General features: G+C 36.7%; 1 protein-coding gene across 3 annotated transcripts in view; it reads left to right on the top strand.

Annotated features, from left to right (window-relative positions):
* Positions 1-25,308, top strand: part of VPS8 (VPS8 subunit of CORVET complex) — a 247,363-nt gene that overhangs the window by 98,855 nt on the left and 123,200 nt on the right. For all 3 annotated transcript variants that reach the window (XM_032338603.1, XM_032338586.1, XM_032338595.1), the window contains 4 exons: positions 9,140-9,182; positions 10,609-10,681; positions 10,972-11,091; positions 23,981-24,052. In XM_032338603.1, coding sequence (XP_032194494.1) covers positions 9,140-9,182; positions 10,609-10,681; positions 10,972-11,091; positions 23,981-24,052 — 308 coding nt within the window. The remainder of the gene's footprint in view (positions 1-9,139; positions 9,183-10,608; positions 10,682-10,971; positions 11,092-23,980; positions 24,053-25,308) is intronic.

The raw sequence follows: 25,308 nt of genomic DNA, 5'->3' as shown, positions 1-25,308 counted from the left end.
TTCTTATAGTCTGTTCCCATTATTTCATTTTGAGTCAGTTTTGGTATTTCTATGGGAATTTGTCCATTTCATCTATGTTATTTAATTTTTTGGCATATAGTGCCTATGGTATTCTTTTGTATTCTTTTATTTTTATAAGGTCAGTAGTGATTTCTTTTATTACTGATTTGAGTAATTTGAGTCATCTTGTTTCTTGGTCTGTCTAGCTAAAGGTTTGTCAATTTTGTTGGTCTTTTCAAAGAACCAATTTTTTATTTCTTTGATTTTTAAAAAAATTTCATTTTTTGTTTATTTTAACTTTAATCTTTAATATTTACTTCCTCCATCTTACTAGTTGGGTTTGATTTGCACCCCCCCTTTTAAAAAAATATTTTTATTTATTTGAGAGAGAGCATGAGAGAGAAAGAGCACAAGCAGGGGAAAGAGTAGAGGGGGAAGCAAACTCCCTCCTGAGCAGGGAGCCTAATGTGGGACTTGATCCTAGGAGTCTGGGATCATGACCTGAGCTGAAAGCAAATGCTTAACTGACTGAGCCACCCAGGTGCCCCCGTCCCCGCTTTCTTTTAGCTTTTTGAAGTAGAATTTTAGGTTATTGATTTGAAATAATTTTTCTTTTTAAAAATAAGTGTTTATATGTACAAATGTTCTTCTAACTAACGCATTAGCTGCATCCCACAAGTTTTGGTACTTTGTGTCTTTATTCTTGTTCATCTCAAAGTAACTGTTAATTTTCCTTGTGATACTGGGCTTTTTTTAGAAGTATGTTATTTAATTGCAACATATCTGTGATTTTCTCACATTTCCCTCTGATATTGATTTCTGATTTTATTCCATTGTGGCCAGAGAACATACTTTGTATGATTTCTGCCTTTTTGAGAGAAAAGAGAGAGCCAGGGGTAGGGGAAGAGGGAGAGAAAGAATCTCAAGCAGACTCCATACTGAGAACAGAGCTGGACTTGGGGCTTTATTTCAGAACCTTGAGATCTTGATCTGAGCTGCAGTCAAGAGCTGGATGCTTAGTTAAGCCACTCAGGCACCCCAAGACTTATTTTGTAGCCTAACATAGGGTCTGTTCTGGAGAATGTTCTTATGCACTTGAAAATAATATGTTGAATATGTTTTGTTGTTGAGTAGAATGTTCTGTAGACGTCTGTAGTTGACTTAGAGTTTTGTTTAAGGTTACTGTTTACTGTTTATCTTCTGCTAATTGTTCTATCCATTAATGAAAGTGGATTAGTGAAGTCTCCAAGTATTACTGTTGAATTATTTATGTCTTATAAGTTTGCTTCATTTTATTTTGGAACTTTCAGTGCTTCAGCAGGCAGCTTACATTTCTGCCTTAACTTTTATTTTGCTTGTGCAGAGCCTCAAAGTCTGCTGTGAGTAGCTTAGGGCTTTCCCAGGTCTTTCTTGGATATGTGTACAGCCCTGACTATACACATGTCCTTCTGGACTTCTAGAAATAATGTTGGAGCTTTTTAAAGCCCCCTGCAGACTCCCATTATCCAGTTTTTCCTTTTAAGTTTTTTTGTTGAATTTATTAGTTCATTCTGATAATACCACCTCTGGCACCTGTAAAGTTAAACAGTTGCACTGATTATTTCTGAGAGATATCCTGGGGAGGAGGTGGGTTCCAGATCGTGTTGTTTGTGTTGAGTAAGCTCTGAGTCAGGACAAAAAAAAAAAAACAAGCCTTGAGAATGGAGCTTTTAAGTGAGCTGCCAAATAGGTCACATATTTACAGTCCTCTGAGACTGAGGCTTTGGGGGAGTTCCAAACCCTTTTGTTCCCTCAAGTCACCACTAGGTTACTGGTTTGTACAAGGCTGTTGGTTTTCAGAGCTATGGTAAAACTGGGGAAAGGGCGATAGGACAGATAACATTAAAATGTCATAAAACTCACAGAAATGAAGAATACCTTTGATGGGCTCATTAATAGACTGGGCATAGCCAAGGAAATAACCTCTGAGCTTGACGACATAACAAAGTTCAAAAACTAAAAAGCCAAGAGGAGACGACTAAAAATAGTACAGAACATCCAAGTGTTCTGTGGGAACTGTGGGACAACTACAAAAGGTATAACGCACACGTCATGGGAATATCAAAGAGGATAAGGAAGAAAGGAACAGAAGCAGTATTTGAAGCAATAATAACTGAGGATTTCTCCAAATTAATGTCAGACACCAAACCACAGACCCAGGAAGAGAACACTAAGCAGACCAAACAGCAAAACAAAACAACAACAACAAAAAAACCAACCTCACACCACACTTACGCATATCATATTTACACTGCAGAAAAGAAAAGCTAAAGATTCTGAAAGAGATCAGAGGAAAAAAAGAACTTTACTTGTAAAGGAGCAAAAATGAGAATTACATTCAACTTCTTAGAAACCATGCAAGGAAGAAGAGAGTGGAGTAAATATTTAATAAGTGTTGGGAACAAATATTTAAAGTGTTGAGAGAAAAAAAAAAACCCTCAACATAGACTTTTGTACCCTGTAAAATTGTCCTTCAAAAGTGAAAGACAAATAGACTTTCTCAGACAAACCAAAATGGAGGGAATTTGATGCCAGGAGAACTCTTACAAGAAATATTAAAAGAAGTTCTTTAGAGAGAAAGAAAATAATATAGGTAGGAAACTCAGATCCAGAAAGGAGGATCAGAGAATTCATAAGTGAAGATAAAACAAAAACATTTATTTTTCTTACTCTTTTTTTCCCAAAGAATGTAAAATGTACTGTAAGTATTGCAGCTTTTCAGAATGCTATCATTGTCAGTAATGATTATTGATACACAGCAGCTGATTTCATCAGGCCTGTGGCTTGGCATCCAGATCCACAGTCTTATTCACCAGCAACATGGGTGCTGCTCCTAGCCAGAAAGTTTACGTGACTCTAACTTGAACAGGACTGTAAAGGAGAGCAGTTCCAATGCCAAGAACATAGAAATGACACCAGCGTGGAATCAGGCAGGCAGATTAGAACACATGGCCTTCTGGGCTTCTACGGTATAGCAAAATTTGAAGTCCAGAAAAAATAAACACAAAACAAAACAAAAAAATATTTTTTCTCCCCTAATCCTTGGGACGTTTTATGGATCTGGAAGCTTTGTGTTGCATGTAGGAAACAGTTTTGGAAATTCAATTCACAGAGGAAATAAGGACAGGAATGGACTTGGTTCTTCCCCTTCTCTGATGTTTGCTAAACATGGGGGGGGGCGGCCGTGGGGGGAGTTTTATCTCTTGGCAAAAAACACTGGGCTTTGGGGGCAGAGGAGTGGGCATGGATGGCTGTTAGTGCCCCTTACTAAGTTGGTCTGCAGAGATCTGGGCTTTGTGAGGGAAATGATCTTCCTCAAGAGGGAACTTGATTGACAAGCAGGGAAACTATAAGTACTAGAGAAAACCCAACCTGGTCCCCCTTTAACAAGCCACTGCTGAGGACCTAAGCTTTTTACTGGAAAAAGGGGGACTTCTCAGGGGTGCTCAGTCTTTTCAAAGATAATAGCATGACAGCCAACATTTAGAGGAATGAGTGTGCTGCCAGAACTCTGGAATCCTGCAGAGAAACCAAGAGCTCAGCTCCAACAGTAGTTTCTAGAAACATGCCCTCTGGTTTTCTTGGGATGTGCCCCCACTTTGACAAACTGCCCTGCCATAAGCCGCTGCAAATGGCATCCTCTGAGCATGAAGCAAGGGATGCTGCAGCACTGGGGCCTGGACTACAATCCTGAGGTTTAATTGAGGGGTATGCTCTGCCCTTAAGGCTGCTGAGGTCATGAACCCACTCTCTTGCATCCTTCTGAACACAGCAGATACTGATCACACCACAAACAAGATTCAAACAGTTTGGTGTAAGAAAACCTCTGTTTTTCTTATTCTTAATTCATCTGTCAAATAATAGTTAAAGATAATAATAACAACAATGGATTTGATAGTGTGTGTACATATACTTTGTGTGTGTATATGTTCATATATAAATGAAATAAATAACTGCACGAACACAAAGTACAGGAGGGAGGAATTAAGAGTATTTTGTTAGTATAAGATAGTTATACTACCGGTGAAGCATTATAATGTTATTTAGAAGTAGATTTGGATTGGTAGTAAATCTGTGTTGCAAACTTGAGAGCAACACCTAAAAAATGGATGCATAATTGATATACTAGGAAAAGGGAAAAATAGAGTACGATAAAATGTTCAGTTAAAATCACAAAAGGCAAAAAAAGTGTTGAGGACAAAAATAGGAATAAAAAATATGGACAAGAAATAGAAAACAGTAATAATATAGTAGATATTAATCCAAATATAGATCAGTAATCACTTAATCCATAGTATAAATATACTAATTAAAAGAGATTATTAACATGGATCCAAAAAAAGACAACTAAAACTTGTATATAAGAAACCCATTTTAAATATAAAGACACATTAAAGAAACAGAAAGATATACCACAGTTAACTCTAATCAAAAGAAAGCAGGAGTAACTATATGAATTTCAGACAGAGCCAGCTTCAGAACAAAGAAATTTAACAGGGATAAAGGGGGTATTATATGATGATTAAGGGATTAATACTCTAAGAAGACATAACAATCCATAATGTGCATGCACCTAATAACAGTGCCAAAATACATGAGGTAAAAACTGATAGAATAGTGAGGAGAAGTAGATAAATCCACTATTACAGTTGCAGATTTTAACACTCCTGTATCAGAAATGGACAGATCCAGCAGGCAGAAATTAGTAAGGGCATAGGTGAACTCAGCAGAACCTTCATTCAATTGGATATTATTAACATCTGTGAGCTACTTCATCCAACAATAACAGATTACGCATTGTTTTCAAGATCACGTGAAACATTTACTAATAAGATAGACCACATTCAGGGCCATAAAACACAGTTTAAGAAATTTAAAAGAACAGAAATCATACAATGCCTGTTCTCAGACCACAGTAGAATTAAACTAGACAACAAGGGAAGGAACACTGGAAAATTCAAAAGATACATAGAGATTAACCAATATACTTCTAAGTAACACAGGAAACAAAGGAGAAATCTCAAGAAATTTAAGATTCTTTTTAATTAAATGAAAATACTCATAATATGTAAGATGCAGCAAAAGCAGCTCTGAAGGAAATTTATAACATTGAATGCATAAATAAGAGAAGTAGAAAGATTTAAAATCAATACTCTAAGGCTTCTACTTCAGGAATTTAGAAAAAGAAGAACAAATTAAGTCCAAAATGAGCAAAGAAAATAAATAATAAACATTGGATCATAAATCCATGAAATTAAAAACAGGAAATCAATAGAAAAAAGTGTTGACTTTTTTTGAAAATCTATTTCTTTGAAAAGATCAGTAAAACTGATTAACCTTCTAGTCATGCCAACAAAGAGAAAAGACACAAATTACTAATATTAGAAATGAAAGAGAAGACATCAGTACAGATCCCATGGATATTAAAAGGAGAAGAAAGGAACATTATGAATACCTAGGTATCCACAAATTTGATAACTCTCATGAAATAGACTAATTCTTTGAAGGATACAATTCGCCAAGGCTTACACAAGAAGAAATTGACAATCTGAATAGACTTACATCTATTACGGAAATTATGGAAAACTACATCAATTATGGAAATTGGGTCAATGATTAATAACCTTGAACAGAAGTGCCAGGCCCAGATGAGTTTCACTGGTATTCTACCAAACATTTAAGAAAGAAATTACACCAATTCTCTATAATCTCTTCTAAAAGGTAGGGCTAAGGGAATACTTATAACTTATTCTGTGAGCCCACTTAAAGCCCTAATAGCAAAAGCAGACAAAAATATTATAGGGAAAGAAAAGACAAGTGTTTCTCATGAGCATAGATGTAGAAATCCTCAATAAAATATTAGCAAGTTGAATACAAAAATGTATAACAAGAATTATTCACTACAGCCAAGTAAGACTTATCCCAGGTATACATGGCTCCTTCAGTATTTGAAAATTAATTAATGTATTCCATCCCATCAATAAGGAAGAGAAGAAAAATCTCATGATCATAATAACAGATCCAGAAAAGGCATTTGACAAAATCCAACACCCATTCACAAAAAAGCTCTCAGTAATTTAGGAATAGATGAAAATGTTCTCAACTTGATAAAGAACATCTATTAAAAAAAACTATAGCTAACATCCTGCTTAATGGTGAGAAATTTGAAGCTTTACTACAAAATCAGGGACAAGGCAAGGATGTCCCCTTCTTACTGTTGCTTTCAACATCATACTGGAAGTCCTATGTAGTACAAAAAGACAAGAAAAGAAAAAGAAGGTTATATAGTTTGTGAAGGAAAAAACAAAACTGTTCCTAGGTGACATCATTTATATAGAAAATCTGAAAGAATTGACCAAAAAACTCCTGGAACTAATAAGCAATTTTAGCGAAGTTGCAGGGTGTAAGGTTAATATATGAAAGGCAATTGCTTTACTATATACTTGCAATAAATAAGTGGAATTTGAAATGACAAACACTACCCTAAAAAATGAATGACACATGAATAAATCTAACAAAATATGAACAAAATCTATATGATGAAGACTACAAAACTGATGAAAGATGAAAGAACTAAATAAATGGAAGGATATTCCATGTTCATGGAATGGAAACCTCAGTATTGTCAAGATATCATTTTTTTTTCTCAACTTGTTATACAGATTCAGATGTAATCCCAATCAGAATCCCAGGTAAGTTACTTTTTGGATATTGATAAACTGATTCTAAAATTTATATGGAGAGACAAAAGACGCAGAAGAGCTATATTGAGAGAACAACAGAGCTGGCAGACTGACACTACCGAAGATTTAGTATAAAAGCTACAACAATTGAGACAGGGTGGTACTGGCAAAAAAAAAAAAAAAAAAAAGTGAGTAGAACAGAATAGAGAGCCCCAAAATAGACTCCCACAAATATAGTCAAGTGAACTTTGACAAAGAAGCAAAGACAATGCATTGGACAAAGGTAGTCTTTCCAACAAATAGTGCTAGGACAACTGGACATCCATACACCAGAAAAAAAAAAAATGAGAAACAGAATTTACACCCTTTACAAAAATGAGTCCAAAATGGATTTTAGACCTAATTATAGAATGCAAAACTAGGGGAACATCTAGAAGATAGCATATGAGACAACCCAATTGTCTGTGGTTATGGTGATGAATTTTTTGATAAGGAAGCATTCAATGGAAAGAAGGTACCATCCATGAAAGAAATAATAAGCTGGACTTTGTTAAAATTAAAAACTTGTGCTCTATAAAAGACAGTATTAAGAGAAAGAAAATAATCCACAGATTGGGAGAAAATATTTGCAGAAGACTGTTACCCAAAGTATACAAAGAACTCTTGAAACTCAGCAATAAGATGAGCAACTGGATTTTTAAAATGGACAAATGATCTGAATAGACATCTCACCAAAGAAGATACAGAGAGGTCAAGTAAGCATATGAAAAGATGTGCAACATCATTAGGCCAGTAAAAATTAAAACAGCAAGATACCACTACATGCCTGTTGGAATGGCTAAAATCTGTAACACTGACAGCACCAAATTCCGGCAGTGATGTAGAGCAGCAGGAACTCTCATTAGTTGCTGGTGGGAATGCATAATGGTACAACCACTGTGGGAGACAGTTGGGCAGTTTCTAACTAAACTGTGTGATCCAGTAATTAATGCTCTTTTGTTTTTACCTAAAGTAGTTGAAGAACTTCTGTCCACACAAAATCCTGCACACAGATGTTCATAGTATCTCTCTTCATAATTCCCCAAATTTGGAAGCAACCAAGATGTACATTAGTAGGTGAATGGATAAACTGTGGTACATCTGTACTGTGGAATATTATTCAGCACTAAACAGATATGAAGTGTCAAAGTATGAAAAGACGTGGGGGAAACGTAAATGCATATTACTAATGAAAGAAGCCCAGCTGAAAAGGCTGCATATTCTGTGATTCCAATTACATGACATTGTGGAAAAGGCAAAACTATGGAGACAATAAAAGAATCAGTGTTTGCTAGGGCTTGATGGAGAGGGAGGGATGAATAGGCTGAGCACGGAGAACTTTAGAGTCTGTGTACATCTAAAGTCACGGTGTTTGTACATCAGCATACATTTACCAAAATCCATAGAGTGCACGACATTAAGAGTAAACCTTAATGTAAACTGTGGACTTCATGTGATGATGTGTCACTGTAGATTCATTGATGATAGGAAATGTACCACTCTGGAGCAGATGTTGATAGAGGAAGAGATTGTGTGGTATAGAGGTAGGGCATATGGGAAATCTCTGTATCTTCCTCTCAATTTCGCTTTGAACCTAGTGAAACTTCTTTAAAAAATGAAGTTTATTAATTTTTTAAAAGTTTCAAAAAGGAATTGAAGCAGTATGTAATTATTTGTATAATTTTGAGCAATTCAAGTTTATTAGTGCTTCAAACAGCATAGATTTGGAGTACTTAGAAAAGATTACTGATTAAGAGAGGTACACTTGCTTGCATTATGCCTGTTATTCATGTATCAAAAATAAAAACTTCAGCTTATCATCATTGTTACCAATTACAGATTCCTATAATCTGCACACCATAAGAATGACTGATCACTTGATCCATTCTTGAGTCTCCTGCTCTGTTCTACGTTGCCCCTAATCCCTTGGCCTAAAAGTAATCTTAGTCTCTTACTCTAAATACTTGTGAACAGTTGCTTTCTCAGCCCTAGAGCACAGTAAGTAGTAAGAGTCCATGTTACAAATGAGAAGACATTATAGTTATACCTTAATACTACTTAATTGGTCTTTAACTTATCAACTCATTGCCTGTTCTACACCTTCCCCTGGTCCCGAGCTACTGGTTAAGCCAACAGTGCATGGTTCTCTACCCTCAGATGTATGCCTTCTACTGTAACCTTGTTTGACTCATGGATTCTGTATCTGTGAAAAGAATCTAACGGAAATTCTAAAAACAAGAATTAAAGTGGTCTTATCTCAAATTGTGTATTATTTAGGGAGATACCTTAATTGCCAAGTTTTATTTTTTTCCACATTAAGATTGTATTTCTGAAAAGGTTTTCAGAGGTAATTGCTGAAGATACTTTTTCTATTTCAGATGAGCAAGTTGTTATGGGCAACAAGCTTCTTGTATATATTAGGTAAGAGATCTGTTTAAAAAAACTTATTTGTGTTCTTCCATAACCACCTCCCCCAACCCCCCGCACCGTATTCTTATAGGTGTCGTCATCTCCTCTATGTATAGTGCTTTCCATGTTTCCGTGTTCGCATGTACAGTATGATTCTCAACTGCGGGTGATTTTGTACCCCCTCAGTGAACCCCCCTCCCACCCTGAGTTTCTGCAATATTTAGAGTCATTTTTGTTTGTCACAGCTGGGGCTGGGGGAGGGATGCGGCTGGCATCTTGGGGGTGGTGGCCAGAGATGTTGCTGGCGTCCTCCTGTGCACAGGGTAGTCCACAATGAAGAATTGTCTCTTATCAAAATACCAATAAGGCTGAGGTTGAGAAAGACTGGCGGTGGAGTATTTTACATTTACTACTGTCAGCTCTGCGATATGTGTTGTCTCTGTTTTATATAAAAGGGCAAGAGATATGTTTAGATCTTGAGAAAGTTAGTGACAGAGGTTAAGCTGTGAACTGCTTATCTCCTTACTCTCCAAACAGGAGACTGTGCAGGCTCAGAATTGTGTCCTGCTAGAACTTTAAGACAGATGACTGGCTGCCAGACTAGCAGGCAGGAAGATGGCAGAACCTGCCAGAGTGTTATTGTAGCTCCTATCTAGTTTCAGAGTTAGCTTTGAGACCTGTTTCACACTTGTTGCATTGATTCTTGAAAACAGTACAGCATCTGCCTGGTACTCTATTATCTATACTTTACACTTCTTAGAAGATGCTGTCCCTAATCCAACGTTCAGAATTGATGACTAGTTCAAGACGTTTAAGATCAGTCTCAACCCCCCACCTCTGTCAGTGAGGACATACTCAGAAGACATCTTTATAGTTCAGCCCACAAGGCATAACCCATAAAGCATTAGCTATAAGGAAGGTCTGATTTAGAAGTAAAACTGAGCAGTTAATTTCTCATCAGGTCCTCCTCTCCCTGAAGACTTGTCCTATTGAGGACATTTTCCACACACTGGTTAGCCTAGCTCATTCCCTGGCTTTGATCACTGTTCTTAGAGCCACTGGCTCAAAGTCCCTGAGAACATTAGGCTTTTTGCCGGTAAATCATAGCACAGTGGTGCCATTAGGCTTTTTCTGGTGCTGGGTGTGAGACCTTCAGATGTTCTCATTCCTTTCTGTCCACTTCTGCAGCCTGGGTTTTTCTTCGGAAAAATGAGGAGAAATGAAAGTGCTTACTCTGTCACGGGATGTGTTCTTTCACCACCATCCCTGTTGGCCCCAGTTTCTGAACGGGCTCTCACCTTGATCGAATTTGAACTTGACCTGACAAAAGCTGAGCCTGCTTAAAAATCAAATGACTATGTTGGGTTTGAGAAACAGTGTGCTACCTGAAGTCAGCCCACTACAAGTCACCAACTCTGTTCTCTTTCTTTTCTCCTAGCTGTTGTCTTGCGGGCCGAGCCTATCCCCTTGGTGATATCCCTGAAGATCTTGTTCCCTTGGTTAAAAACCAGGTTGGTGCTATTTCCACAGCATTTTTATGATCACTTCTTGTTAAATGCAAGAAAGAGGAACTGTAATTGAGGGTTACATGTGAGTCAGGAGCTGTTTGCAGTGGTAGCAGAGAGCCTCCCCCCTCATCACGGCCGCCAGGAATTAGAGCTGAGACAGGTTAGAAAAGTTATTAAGTGGTAGCAATTTAGGCCAAATTTGACCTGCCTTTATTTTGTCCAAATGGGAATCCTTGCTTCAGCAAGATACTTTGTAAGGAGAGAAAATAATCAACATTTCTTTCAACTTGCAGGTTTTTGAATTTCTGATTCGCTTGCATTCAGCAGAAGCTTCCCCCGAGGAAGAAATCTACCCCTATGTTCGGACTCTGCTACATTTTGACACAAGAGAATTTCTAAATGTATTGGCACTGGTAAGAGATAATATGGTTTTAAGGTATTTTTAGAGGAAACAGGGTGATAAATTCTTTTTAATAGAAAGAAGGATGTGTATGCAGGTACAATTTTTATGCCCTAACAGTGAGCAGTAAACATTTTAGCATGTTTAATTTTGTTCTGCCCCCCATATTTCCTAATTCTTTATCTCCCTTCCTTCCCTCCCACTTCCCCCTCCCATCCTCCCTCCCATCTTCCCCTGTGTCTGTCTCTTTCTACCACATCCTTATCAAAAAGTTAAAGCAGAAAAAAAAAAAAAAGTTAAAGCAGTATTAGATATGTGTAGCATGTTTGGTTTCATAAATTATAGTAGTTGACATACTGAATATGGAAGAAGGCTCTGACGGACTTGTAGTGGTGATGATTGTGGAAGTCACTGGAGTCTAAATGGAACACGGAAGCTTCCTGCTAAAAAAGTGATGTTATGCATATTTAATTAAAGATGGATTTGAGTGAGCCAGGTTCTCCATGCAAATGCTCCCAAGGGAATAATTATATAATATATATATTATATAATATATCGTTCCAATTAAATAGGATTATAATGTTTTTTAAAAATCTTTGATAACATGAACAGAGTTTATATTACAGTGTTTAGTGAAGCCAGAGCCTCACAATGTATAAGACGCACACAAATGTTATATATACGAGGTATTTAGAGAAGAAAGACCAGAAGGAAATACACCTAAATATTGTTAGTGATTAACTGTGAAATGGGGCAAATTTCTCTAATGATCGTACATTTATAAGTTGAATAATGTAATAAACTGTTTAAAAAATGCCTGTGAGAAGGAAAAGATTCCCAATTATATTATACTTCTAATTGGTTTATTTGAATATCTGACGTCAGAAGTGGTAATTTTAATTGCACAGAAAGAAGGGAGAAGAAGAGACTTAGAAGTGGAAGTCCGACCTAGTTGGTTTAAGAAACTTTAGAGAACATAAGGGTACTTGCTATCTAGCATGTAGAAAATGAGAAAGAGAAAATCATGAGCAGGGTTACAGAAAGAGTGCTGTAGAGCAACAAAAAATTCTAACTCATTTTCATTTTTGTAAGGGCTCTGATAGCACTGAAGACCATGTGGAATTGTGCTGACATCTGAATTATGTTATGAGGATTGACAATAAGGCTATAGTACAATCTTGTTTGCTTGACAAATAGTTGAGCACCTAGTATATCACATGGTCTGTACTGTCTGGGGTGTACCATTGCCTTACAAGCTCTAAAGCCTGTGTTGGTGGAGAATGTAGAGGATGTAGACTTTGAGATCAGTAATTATGCACAGTGCAGTGCTGCCATTGGAGAAGTGCAGGATGCCGCGCTCACCACTACGAGAGAATCTCATGGGAGGTTTGTTAAAGAAGGTTTCTGATAGGAAATGACGTCCATCTGAGTCTCAAAGGATGAATAGAAGTTAGGTTAGGGTTAGGGAAAAATATTCTTGGAAGGAGGACAAAATATGTAAAAAGACCTGGAAACAAGACAGAGCACCGTAGGCTCAAGGAATTGGGGGGAAAAATCAGTATGACCACATCCCAAAGTGTACGGAAGCCTATAGTAAGAAAGAAATCTGAAGAGGTAGCTGAAGATGGAGTTTTGTAACCCATGGTGAGAAGTTTGGATTTTACGCTGGAACAGTAGATAGCCACTAAAACATTTTAGGCAAAGGAATATCACGATTTATAGTTTAGGAAAATTCCCTCTGACTATTGTATGAAAATAGGTTGAAATAAGACAACTCTAAAGGCAAGAAGATCTGTTAGCAAATTTTTATACTTATCTAAGTAGAAGGTAAGGGTGCCTGGGTGGCTCAGTGGGTTAAGCGTCTGCCTTTGGCTCAGGTTATGATCCCAGAGTCCCAGGATTGAGCCCCACATTGGTCTCCCTGCTCAGTGGAGAGACTGCTTCTCCCTCTCCCTCTGCTCCTCCCCCTGTTCTTTCTCTCTCTCTCTCTCTCTCTCTCTCAGATAGACGAAATCTTAAAAGAATAGGAAGAAGATTAAAGGTGACTTGAATTAGGGCAGTGACTCTAGGCATAATAAGACATGAAAGGATTTGAAAGATATTTTAGGAAGCAAATTGGCCTTAAACTTGGACTTACTGCATAGTTGGATGTGAAGGATAAGACAAATGGGAAGCATCAAAGATTCCTAGATTTCTGACTTGCTTAACTGGGTGTATAGTGGTTTATATATTCAGTAGGCAATCAGGAGAAACCAGTTTCTTGGGAGATGAGGGGGTAGGACAGGGTTATGGTGAGGGATGGGGGAGTACAGATATTAATTCTCCTTTGGACTTAATGAATTTGAAATGCCTGAAAGATATGTGGAGGTTTTCTTCCATGCTTGTATCAAGTGTTGGCCGCAAGCCCAAGTACCAGAGCTGGAGAAATTGGTAAGGCCTAGGATCTGAAATCCTGAATTCACTACCTATTTTGCTATGATTGATTGATCATATAACTTTCCTAATTCAGTTAATATATCTTAATAAAAACATTTTCAGGGAGACACAAAATAATTTACATGACAGATTTTTAAATCACATTTTACCACCTTTTTTCATTTAGGAATATTTTCAAGTAAAGTTTTAAAATTTTAGCTTCCTTGAGGTATAATTTATGCAAAATGTAGTTCATCCATTTCAAGAGAAGACTTTGACAAATGGATAGTCTTGTGACCTCTCCTGCAATCCCGATATGGAACACTTCCATGACACTTGCAGTTTTGTGGTTAGTCTCAAACCCCATCCACTGCCAGTTCCCAATTTGCTTTCTAACACTGAAATTTTGCCTTTTCCAGAATGTCCTATAAATAAAATCATAAGCTTTGTAGTTTTGGGAGCTTCTTTCACTTAAAATAATGCTTTTGATATTTATCAATGCCGTTGCTTATATCAATAGGTTGTTCCCTTTTTTGAAGTTTTTATTGAAATTCCAGTTAGTTAACATACAGTGTAATATTAGTTTTAGGTGTATGGTGTAATGACCCACTACTTCCATGAACCCATGCTCATCACAACATGTATACGCTTTCATCCCCACCCCCGATTTCCCCCATCCCTGCCCACCCACCTCACCTCTGGTAACCATTAGTTTGTTCTCTAGAGTTAACAGATCACTTCTTGGTTTGCCTCTCTCTCTCTTATTCCCTTTGCTTGTTTGTTCTGTTTTTTAAATTCCACATATGAGTGAAATCATATGGTATTAGTCTTTCTGTGACTATGTTCACTTAGGTAATACTCTCTAGCTCCATCTGTGCCATTGTAAATGGCAAGATTTCATTCTTTTTTATGGCTGAGTACTATCCCATTGTATGTATATACCATATCTTTTTTCTCCATTCATCAATCGGTAGACTTTTGAGCTGTATTCATAATTTGGCTATCGTAGATAATGCTGCTATAAACATCAGAATGCGTGTATCCCTTTGATTTAGTATTTTTTGTATTCTTTGGGTAAATAAATACTCAGTCGTGCAATTGCTGGGTTGTAGGATAATTCTAATTTTAACGTTCTGAGGAACCTCATACTGTTTTCCATCATGGCGGCACCAGTTTGCATTCCCACCCACAGTGCGAGAGGGTTCCCTTTTCTCCACATCCTTGCCAATACCTGTTGTTTCTGTGTTGTTGATGTTAGCCATTCTGACAGGTATGAGGTGATACCTCATTGTAGTTTTTGATTTGCATTTCCCTGAGTGAGGTTGAGCATCTTTTCATGTGTCTGTTGGCTGTCTGTATGTCTTGGAGAAATGTCTGTTCATGTCTTCTGCCCATTTTTTAATTGTATTTTTTTTTAGGTGTTGAGTTTTAAAAGTTCTTTATGTATTTTGGATATTAACGCTTTATCAGATACATCATTTGCAAATATCTTCTCCCATTCCATAGGTTGCCTTTTAGTTTTATTGTTTGTTTCCTTCACTGTCAGAAGCTTTTTAATTTAATGTAGTCTCAGTAGTTAATGTTTGGTTTTGTTTCCAGTACCTCAGGAGACACATCTAGAAAGAAGTTGCTATGGCTGATGTCCAAGAAGTTACTGCCTGCGCTCTCCTCTAGGATTTTTTGGTTTCTGGTCTTATATTTAAGTCTTAATTAATTTTGAGTTAATTCTTGTGTATGGTGTAAGAAAGTGTTCCAGTTTCATTCTTTTGCAGGTGGCTGTCCAGTTTTCCCAGCACCATTTGTTGAAGACTCTGTTTTTTTCCCCCACTGGATATTCTTGCCTGCTTTGTTGAGAATTATGGGTTCATTTATGGGTTTTCTATTCTGTTGCATTGATCTACATGTCTGTTTTTGTATCACACCATAGTGTTTTGATTACAGCTTTGTACTATAACTTAAAGTCCAGAATTGTGATGTCTATAGCTTTGCTTTTTTTTTTTTTTTTCCCCAAGATTGCATTGGCTATTTAGGATCTTTCATGGTTCCATACAAACTGTAGGATTGTTTGTTCTAGCTCTGTGAAGAATGCTGTTGGTATTTTAATAGGGATTGCATTAAATCTGTCGATTTCTTTGGGTAGTAGAGATTTTTAACAATATTTTTCTAGGGGTGCCTCGGTGGCTTAGTCAGTTAGGCGTCTGCCCAGGGTTTTGGGATTGAGTCCTGCATTGGGCTCCTTACTCAGTAGGGAGTCTGCTTCTCCCTCTCCCTCTAACTGCTGCTCCCCCTGCTATCTCTGTCAATTAAATAAATAAATAAATAAAAACATTAAAAAAAAAAAAAACCTGTTTTTCCCCATCCATGAGCATGGAATAGCTTTCCATTGTGTCATCTTCAGTTTCTTCCATCAGTATTTTACAGTTTTCAGAGTACAGGTCTTTCACCTCTTTCATTAGATTTATTTCTAGATATCTTACTGGTTTTGGTGCGGTTGATTCCTTAATTTCTCTTTCTGCTGCTTCATTATTGGTGTTTAGAAATGCAACAGATTTCTGTACATTTATTTTATATACTGCAACTTTACTGAATTTGTTTATCAGCTCTAGCAGTTTTTGGTTGAGTCTTTAGGGTTTTCTATATGTAGTGTCATGTCATCTGCAAATAATGACAGTTTTACTTGTTCCTTGCCAATTTGGATACCTTTTATTCCTTTTTGTTATCTGATTGTAAGGCTAGAACCTCTAGTACTATGTTGAATAAAAAAGGTGAGAGTGGACATCCTCATTTTGTTCCTGACCTAGAGGAAAAGCTGCCAGTTTCTCTCCATGTAGGATGATATTAACTGTGGGCTTTTATTTTTTTTATTTTTTTTTAAGATTTTATTTATTTATTTGACAGAGAGAAATCACAAGTAGATGGAGAGGCAGGCAGAGAGAGAGAGAGGGAAGCAGGCCCTCCGCTGAGCAGAGAGCCCGATGCGGGACTCAATCCCAGGACTCTGAGATCATGACCTGAGCCGAAGGCAGCGGCTTAACGCACTGAGCCACCCAGGCGCCCCATCTGTGGGCTTTTCTTATATGGCCTTTTTTATGTTGAGGTATGTTTCCTCTAAACCTCCTTTGTTGGGAGTTTTTATCATGAATGATTGTTGTACTTTGTCAAAGGCTTTTTCTCTATCTGTTGAAAGGATCATATGGTTCTTATCCTTTCTTTTGTTAATGTGATGTATCACATTGATTGACTTGTGAATTTTGAACCAGCAACCTGGGAATAAATCTATTTGGTCACTGTGAATGATTTTTCTTTAATGTATTATTGGATTTGGTTTGCTAGTATTTCATTGAGAAATTTTACATCTGTGTTCCTCAGGAATATTGGCCTGTAGTTCTCTTTTTTTGTGATGTCTATCTGGTTTTGGCATCAGGGTAATGCTTGCCTCATACAGTGAATTTGGAAGTTTTACTTTCTTTTCTATTTTTTGGAATAGTTTGAGAAGAATAGGTATTAGCTCTTCTTTAAATGTTTTAAGTAGCTATTAACTCTTCTTTAGAATTTGCCTGAGAAGACATCTGGTCCTGAATTTTTGTTTGTTGTGAGTTTTTTTTAGTTATTAAGTTTCTTTGCTGGTTATTGGTCTACTCGAGTTTTCTGTTTCTTCCTATATCAGTTTTGGTAACTTATGTATTCCTAGGAATTTATCCATTTTTTCTGGGTTGTACATTAGTTGGCATATAGTTTTTCATAACATTCTTCTATAATTGTTTGTGTTTCTGTGGTGTTGGTTATTATTTCTTTGCTCTCATTTGTGATTTTGTTTAATTGGGTCCTTTCTCTTTTGTTTTTGATAAGACTGGCTAGGGGTTTATCAATTTTATTAATTTTTTCAAAGAACCAGCTCCTGGTTTCATTGATCTATTGCATTTTTAGTTTCTATATCATTCATTTATCCTCCAATCTTTATTATTTCCTTCCTATTACTGTTTTGGGATTTGTTTGTTGTCCTTTTCCTAGCTCATTTACATGTTAAGATTGTTTGAGATTCTTCTTGCTTTTTGAGGGGGGCCTACTATGTACTACTGTGTTCTTCCCTCTTAGAACCACTTCTGCTGCATCCCAAAGCTTATACCGTTGTGTTTTCATTTTCATTTGTGTCCATGTATTTTTTTTTAGTTTCTTCTTTTGATTTCCTGGTTCACCTGTTCATTGTGTCGCATGTTGTTTCACGTCCTTGTATTTGTGGTCTTACCAGACTTTTCTTGTGGTTGACTTCTAGTTTCATAACGTGGGGGTCAGTAAAGGGGCATGGTATGATTTCAGTCTTTTTGTACTTGTTGAGACCTGTTTTGTTACCTAATAGGTTATGATTTATTCTAGAGAATGTTCCACGTGCTCTTGAAAAGAATGTGTATTCTGCTGTTTTAGCCCAACTGGTCCAGCGTGTCTTTCAAAACCACTGTTTCCTTGTTGATTTTTCTGTTTAGATGATCTGTCCATTGATGTAAGTGGGGTGGTAAAGTCCCCTACTATTATTGTATTATTAATAGTTCCTTTATGTTTGTTAATAATTGTGTTATATATTTGGGTGCTACCATTTTCAGTGCATAAATATTTACAGTTGGTATATCTGGTTGGATTGTTCCCTTTATTATATAGTGCCCTTCTTTGTCTCTTGTTACAGTCTGTGTTTTAAAAATCTAGTTTGTCCAATATAGGTATTGCTACTCCAGCTTTCTTTTGACATCCATTGCATGATCAGTAATTCTCCATCTCCTCACTTTCAATCTGAAGGTGTCTTTAGGTCTAAAATGACTCTCTTGTAGGCAGCATAAATGGGTCTTGTTTTCTTATCCATTCTGACACCCTATGCCTTTTGATTAGAGCATTTAGTCCATTTATATTCAGAGTTATTATCAATATGTATTTATTGCCATTTTATTACTTGTTTTGGAAGATTTTTCTTTGATCCTTTCTTGTCTTTCTCTCATCATTTACTGATTTTCTTTCGTGATGTATTTGGATTTCTTTCTTTTTATTCTTCATGTGTTAATTAGGGGGTTTTGATATTGGTCACCATTAGGTTTGTATATTACCTCTTTTGTAAATAGCAGTCTGTATTAAGTTGATGGCTGTTTAGATTGGCACTGATTCTTTTCTCTACACATTTTGAGTATATGTTATTACATTTTATATCCTTTTTTGTGTGTGAGTCCTTGACTGAATTTTATAGAAATGCTCATTTTTACTGCTTTGTGTTTCCTGCATTTATACTATCACTTTTATTTTCTCCTTTCCACTCGAAGAGTCCCCTTTAATATTTCTTGCAGGGCTGGTTTACTCATCACAAACTCTTTTAGCTTTTTTCTGGGAAACTCTTTATCTCTCCTTCTATTCCAAATGGTAGCCTTGCTGGATAGAATATTCTTGGCTGCAGATTTTTCCTAGTCAGCGTTTTGACTGTATTGTGCCACTCCCTTCTGGCCTGCCAAGATTTCTGTTGAAAAATCTCTTTGAAAAGAAAACCCTAGCCTTATAGGTTTTCCCTTGTAAGTTAATGACTTCTTTTGTTGCTTTTAACATTTTTTTTTATCACTATATTTTGCCATTTTAATTATGGTATGTCTAGGTTTTGGCCTGCTTTTGTTGATTTTGATGGGAGTTCTCTTTGCCTCTTGGATCTGTAAGTCTGTTCCCTTCCCCAGATTAGGGAAATTTTTAGCCATTATTTCTTAAAATAAATTTTCTGCCCCCTTTTCTCTTTCTTCTTCTAGATGCCTTTAATATGAATGTTACTATATTATATTTAGTAGAGTAACTGAATTCCCTGAGTCTATTCTTGTTGCATAATTTTTTCTCTCTTTTGTTCAGCTTCATTGCTTTCTGTTACTGTTTCTTCTAGGTCATCAGTTCATTCCTCAACTCTTCCAGCCTGCTGTTCACTGCATCAAATGTGTTTCTAATCTCGTTTATTACGCTCTTCATCTTTCTTTTTAAACTCTTTTATGTTTGTGGTAAGGGTCTTATTGATGTCTTCTGTTCTTTTCTCAAACCCAGCATGTAGTCCTATGATTGTTGCTTTAAATTCTCCATAAGGCATGTTACATGTATCTGTTTCACTTAGATCTCTGGCTGTTATTTCTTGCTCTGTCTTGTTCTTTCATTTAGGATAAATTCCTGTCTTCACATTTTGTTTAAATTGCTGCCACCTTATGAGGGTTAGAAAAGCCAGTTATGTGTCCTGCTCCTGGAAGTAATGGCCTTATGATGAAGAGGTCATGTAGTGTCCAGGGCCTGTCACTTCAGGGAATGTCATCAGTGTGTACTGTGTGTGTTCTGTTGTGTTCTGGCTGCTCTATCCTTCATGCCAGTCATCTGCAGAGACTTTCCTTGCTTGCTGTGGACATTGTTTCATCCCTGGCCTGAATGTGGTGAGTTTTAACTAGGTTTACTCTGATCTGCTTGTAAAATGAGACCTGTCACCACCTACACTGGAACTGAGGCCCTGCAAAACTCTCTGGTCAGGCTACTTAGTGCGGGTGTTCTTGGGGAGGGGCTCACCAAGCTGGGACTGAGGGAAGTGTGACTGAGAAGAGCAGTTCTACTAGAGCTCAGAGGGGTTGGGCTGGGGTGAAAGCAAGTTAGTCAGCCAGTATTACCTGCAGGTGGCTCTTTGTTTATACTGAGTTGTAGCACCAGCCAGCTCCTTTTGCCTCTCAGGGATATGCTTCAGAAGAGCAAATAATCTCCCACTGTGTCCCTCAGGCACTCTTCAGATTGCTGTTTCCATGGTATCTGCCCCCAAATTGTTTGTCTGCCTTCTCTCCAGGAGTACTGCAGTACCTTCTAGGCTCTATCCCAGCCAAGCCTGCTGACCTTTAAAATTCCAGGCTTTAAGCCCTGCTTGTTGCAAGAAGTCATAAAACTCAGCCCCTCTCATTTCCTAAGCCAGTGGCTCTAGGGAAATGTTTTCCTTATGCATTCTCCTGGGTGCTCCTCTCTCTCTCTTTCTCTCACTCTTATTCTCACTTTGCTGTGACCTCTCCCCCTCCTCTTCACAGCAGCTTCAACCCTTTGCTCCTCTAAACCACGTTTCCATGCTTTATGCCTTCTTCAGTGTAGCCTCTTTTCTCCCTTTAGTTGTGGAGTTTGTTCTGTCAGTCTTCAGGTCAATTTCTGGTGTATGTAGGATGATTTGATAGTTACCTAGTTGTATTTGTGGGACTAGGCGAGCCTACGGTCCTTCTACTCTGCCGCTGTCTTCTTCCTAACCAGTTTTTTCCTTTTTATGGCTGTATAATTTTCCATTTTGTGAGTATACAATTTGCTGATCTGTTCACCAGTAGATGGTCCTTGGAGTTGTTTTGTGTTTTAGGCTCTTATGAATACAGCTATTATGAACATCTACATAAAGGCCTTTGTATGGACATACATTTCTGTTTCTCTTGAGTAAATACTAAAAGCTAGAATTGCTGGGTCTTTTGTTAAATGTATTCTTTTACTTTGTCAGAAACTGACATGCATTTTACATTCCTACTAGAAGTATAGATGAGTATCAATCATTCCTTCATCTCTCCAACACTTGGCTATAGTTGATCTTTTTAAATTGACCATTCTAAAAGGTGTGTGGTGGTATCTCGTGGTTTTTATCTATATTTTCCTTCTGACTAATGATATTAAGCATCTTTTCATTAAGATAGATTGTAGAGAAGATAAGTTTGTCATCCATATATTCTCTTTGGTGAGAATATCTGTTCATTTTTTTTAAATTGTGTTTATTTTCTTGTCTGGTTTTAAAAGTTCTTTACAAATTTTAAATGCAAGTTCTTTATCAGATTACATAAGCTTAGCAAATGTTTTCTACCAGTCTAGTGTGTCTTTAAATACTAATAGTTTTGTTCAAAGATATCACTCAGAATTGATTATTTGGGGTTGTTTTTACCATGTATACTGTAGGCCTTTTCAGGGTGTCAATTCGTGTCTTTATTTCAAGAAAGTTTTCTTGAATTACAGATTTAAGTGCTTTTTCTACGTCATTATTTTGTATTTTATCTTAAACTGCAATTATTTGTGTGTTGTATTTTCTTTATCTTTATTTGTCACCTTTTCTTTGATCTGTTTTACCTTTTAATTTAAATTTCATTTTTTTAGTTCATTTATGTTTTCTAGTTCTCCTATTTTACTTTTGGTCATGTCTTTTCTCCCAAGGGTGGCTTGTATGCCTTTGTACTTCACGCACTGCGTCATTCTCCATTAGGCCATCTTTGCATGTTATTCCTCTCACCAAGCATTGTATAAGTAGAAGCGTCTTTGTGGAATGATAGTGTTTTTTTGTTTTTGTTTTTGTTTTTAAAGATTTTATTTATTTATTTGACAGACAGAGATCACAAGTAGGCAGAGAGGCAGGTGCGGGGGGGAAGCAGGCTTCTTGCTGAGTAGAGAGCCCGATGCGGGGCTCGATCCCAGGACCCTGGGATCATGACCTGAGCTGCAGGCAGAGGCTTTAACCCACTGAGCCACCCAGGCGCCCTTGGAATGATAGTGTTTTAATAGTGATACACCATGGTAGTGGCAGCTGTTAAGTTCAACCAAAATATGTCATTATGTATATCATAATATTCATACTGTGGTGTATTACCACTTAATTATGTTTATAGAAGTAAATGTTCAGTGTCTGTTTCAAAGTAGTGAGTACATGCTGCCAAAAAGGAAAATAGACGAGAAGTTCTTTTTTACTAGCTGTCACTGCTGTTGCTTTTTAATACCGATGTTAATTCTCCATGATTTTGTGTTTTCGTTGAATAGCATTTGTATTAGCAGATAATACTGTCTATTTGTATCAGCAAAATGACCTCTCACTTTGGCAAGATGGGGTCAGGGTAGAGTTATGTGTTTGTGTTAGTGTGTTCATGTTTGTTGTTTTTGTAAACCTGCAGATAGAACTGAGAGACTTTCTGGTTCATCTTTCTGTCTTTAGACAGGGTAATATTTAACCCACTTAAACATTAAAATATCTTCTATTTGAGTTCCCAGATTGAGAGTTCCTACAGTCTCCTTGGTAACTTGTGTCAGCATTTTCCAGTTAACTGACAGCAAAATAGTTTAGTTGAAGAAATAGTTTTTAAAAAAGAAAAGATTCTGTTTTTGTCTGTCATTAAGCAGACAAGCATCCATTTGTTTAAAGCACTTAGTGTGTGTCAGGAAAGTAGAAGGAAGGGCATGCTAACTGGAAAACATCATGAGGAGAGGTACTTGGGAGAAGTTGGGGAAGTTCAGGGCCCATTTACAGGGTAGCAGTATTTGGGTTGAATGTAACCATGATGTAGTCTTGGAAGTTGATGGCTGTGAAATTCCTTCTTTTCTTTTTTAATCTAATCATTTAAATTTTTATTTATTATTTATTTTTAAAAGATTTTATTTATTCACTTGACAGACAGAGATCACAAGTAGGCAGAGAGGCAGGCAGAGAGAAAGGAGGAAGCAGGCTCCCTGCTGAGCAGAGAGCCCGTTGTGGGGCTTGATCCCGGGACTCCAGGATCATGACCTGAGCTGAAGGCAGAGGCCACTGAGCCACCCAGGTGCCCCATAATCATTTAATTTTTAAGTGGGACAATATATAGGTTTTTTTTTTTTTTTGGAAAATAAGCAGTAAATTATTGGTGTATGGATTCAGATATTTCTAAGACCCATATGTGCTACATGAAAACCAGGGAAAAGATCTTCAATTCTTTCATCATTTTTATTACTTAATAAATAATTTCATTTCAGTTTTTTGGTAGTGAACACAATTCTTATTCTCATATATGCATTTTGTAAGTATTAGGTATTTTCAGAATCTGATGCTGTCATTTACTTTGGTGTATATTCTTTGAAAATATATTTGGCACTACTTGCACAGGGATATAAAAGTGCTATAGTTGGCAGTGTTTTGAAAATAAAACACCTAATCTTTGTGTGTGTAGGCTTGAGGATTTTAACATTGTGATGGTTTTAGCATAATTTTTAGGAAATTACCTATCATTGAATATCATTTTGTTTTTAGTTGTCATGGAAATGATGAAAGTTATTTTTCAGGAAAGTTAATGAACTGTACTTCAGCTGTTATTTCCAAAGTGTAGTGGGAATGATGGCAGAGCATGTAACCTGTAGTTCATCTTCTCAAACCCTTGTTCAAAAGTTGCCTTTTGTCATTAGTGTTTTTTCTTTTTCATTGTCTATGAACTTTCTCAAATCGCTCTTTGGTAATGTGATAGTTGCTATATTTTTATACTTACTATTAATTTTTCAAGTCCCAGGATACCATGCAATAGTATATGCTATAGCTTTCTACCTAACTCACTAAAAGCAACTTAATATTTAAAGGTATATAAGGAAAAACCTGATGAGGAATGGTTACCTTATTTGGGATTTTACCAGACTATTAATAAGAATTTAATAACTTGTTTCCTTCTAACATTTGCAAATAATTATTTTTAAAAATTTCTTCCTGTTAGACCTTTGAAGATTTTAAAAATGACAAGCAAGCTGTAGAATATCAACAAAGAATTGTGGATATTTTGTTGAAAGTAAGTATTCTGAGAACAGATGTCTTTGTATAGATGTTTGTTTGTTTGTTTATTGGGGGGAGGGTTATAGGGAGAGGGTTAGAGAAAATCTTATGCAGGCTCCATGCCCAGTGTGGAGCCTGATGCAGGACTCGATCACATATCCTGAGGTCATGACTTGAGCCAAAATCAAGTCATATACTTAACCAGCTGAGCCACCAGGTGCCCCGTATTGGTGTTTATTTTAAGAAAGCTGAATTGTTTTACAGCAAGTTCTAAAATGATCCTCTTTAATGAAGCAGTGTGTTCAATTCATTTAAAAATTTTATTGTGATATCTTTGTCTTTCAAACCTGAATAAAATACTAATCATTTTAAAAAATGTATTTCAGCTGTAGACCAGATATAGGATATAAGGTACTACTGTGAAATGCATATTGTGGTAGTTGCTTTATCAGTATGATTATGTGAAATAATTGTGACTAACTCAGAATGCTTTGAGAAAATAATTAATGTGAAGAATTTTCTTCCATCTCATACCAGCCATGCTGTGTTGCTTAGTTGGTACTGTCATCTGACCATGGCACTGAGATGGTGGGCACAACTTCAGAAGGATTAGAGGCACACAGAGATGATCATCTCAGTTTAAATCTAACCAGATTCAGTCCAAAGCTATTTTGAGATCCATGCTACTGCTAATGAATGAATGTAGAGACAGATTCTTTTCCTTTCCATCTGCACAGCTTGAACCAGGCCAGTTTCTTCTTGTAGTTGAAATCTTAGAATTTTCATCCTGTTCATTTGGCTGTAAAATGGAGGTTTCTTCCTTTTAGTGAATTTTAGATTATTTTGGGCAAGAGAGCAAATCAAAACATTCTCTAATTGTGTATTACACTAATGCATTCATTTATAATAGCTCTTTATAATTTTCAAAACACATTTATATACATTATCTTATTTGAGCTATTTATTGACCTTGTAACATAGGCACTGATGAATATGAGACTAGGATTTGCTCAGCCTCCAAATAATGCCAGTTTGATCCAGGTAGGGGGTGTGGAGAATTTTTACTTGGGTTTCCTAAACAGTCTTGTCCTCCTTTAGTTTGTGATCTTGCCTTTCTTTTATTCTTCTGTGGCTCCCTATTGGATCAGTTGGAATTAAGTTCCACTGTGAGAGAAAATCAAAATAACAATAGTTTAATTGTGATGGGAGTTTATTTTTCTCATGAAAGTCTGGAGGTCAGCAACCTGTTCTAGTAGAGTGGCTTCACGGACT

The sequence above is a fragment of the Mustela erminea genome, chromosome 1 (genome assembly GCF_009829155.1).
Source record: "Mustela erminea isolate mMusErm1 chromosome 1, mMusErm1.Pri, whole genome shotgun sequence".
Classification (NCBI taxonomy): domain Eukaryota; kingdom Metazoa; phylum Chordata; class Mammalia; order Carnivora; family Mustelidae; genus Mustela; species Mustela erminea.
The sequence above is the reverse complement of the archived record's forward strand: the minus strand, read 5'-3'. Positions and strand labels throughout refer to the sequence as shown.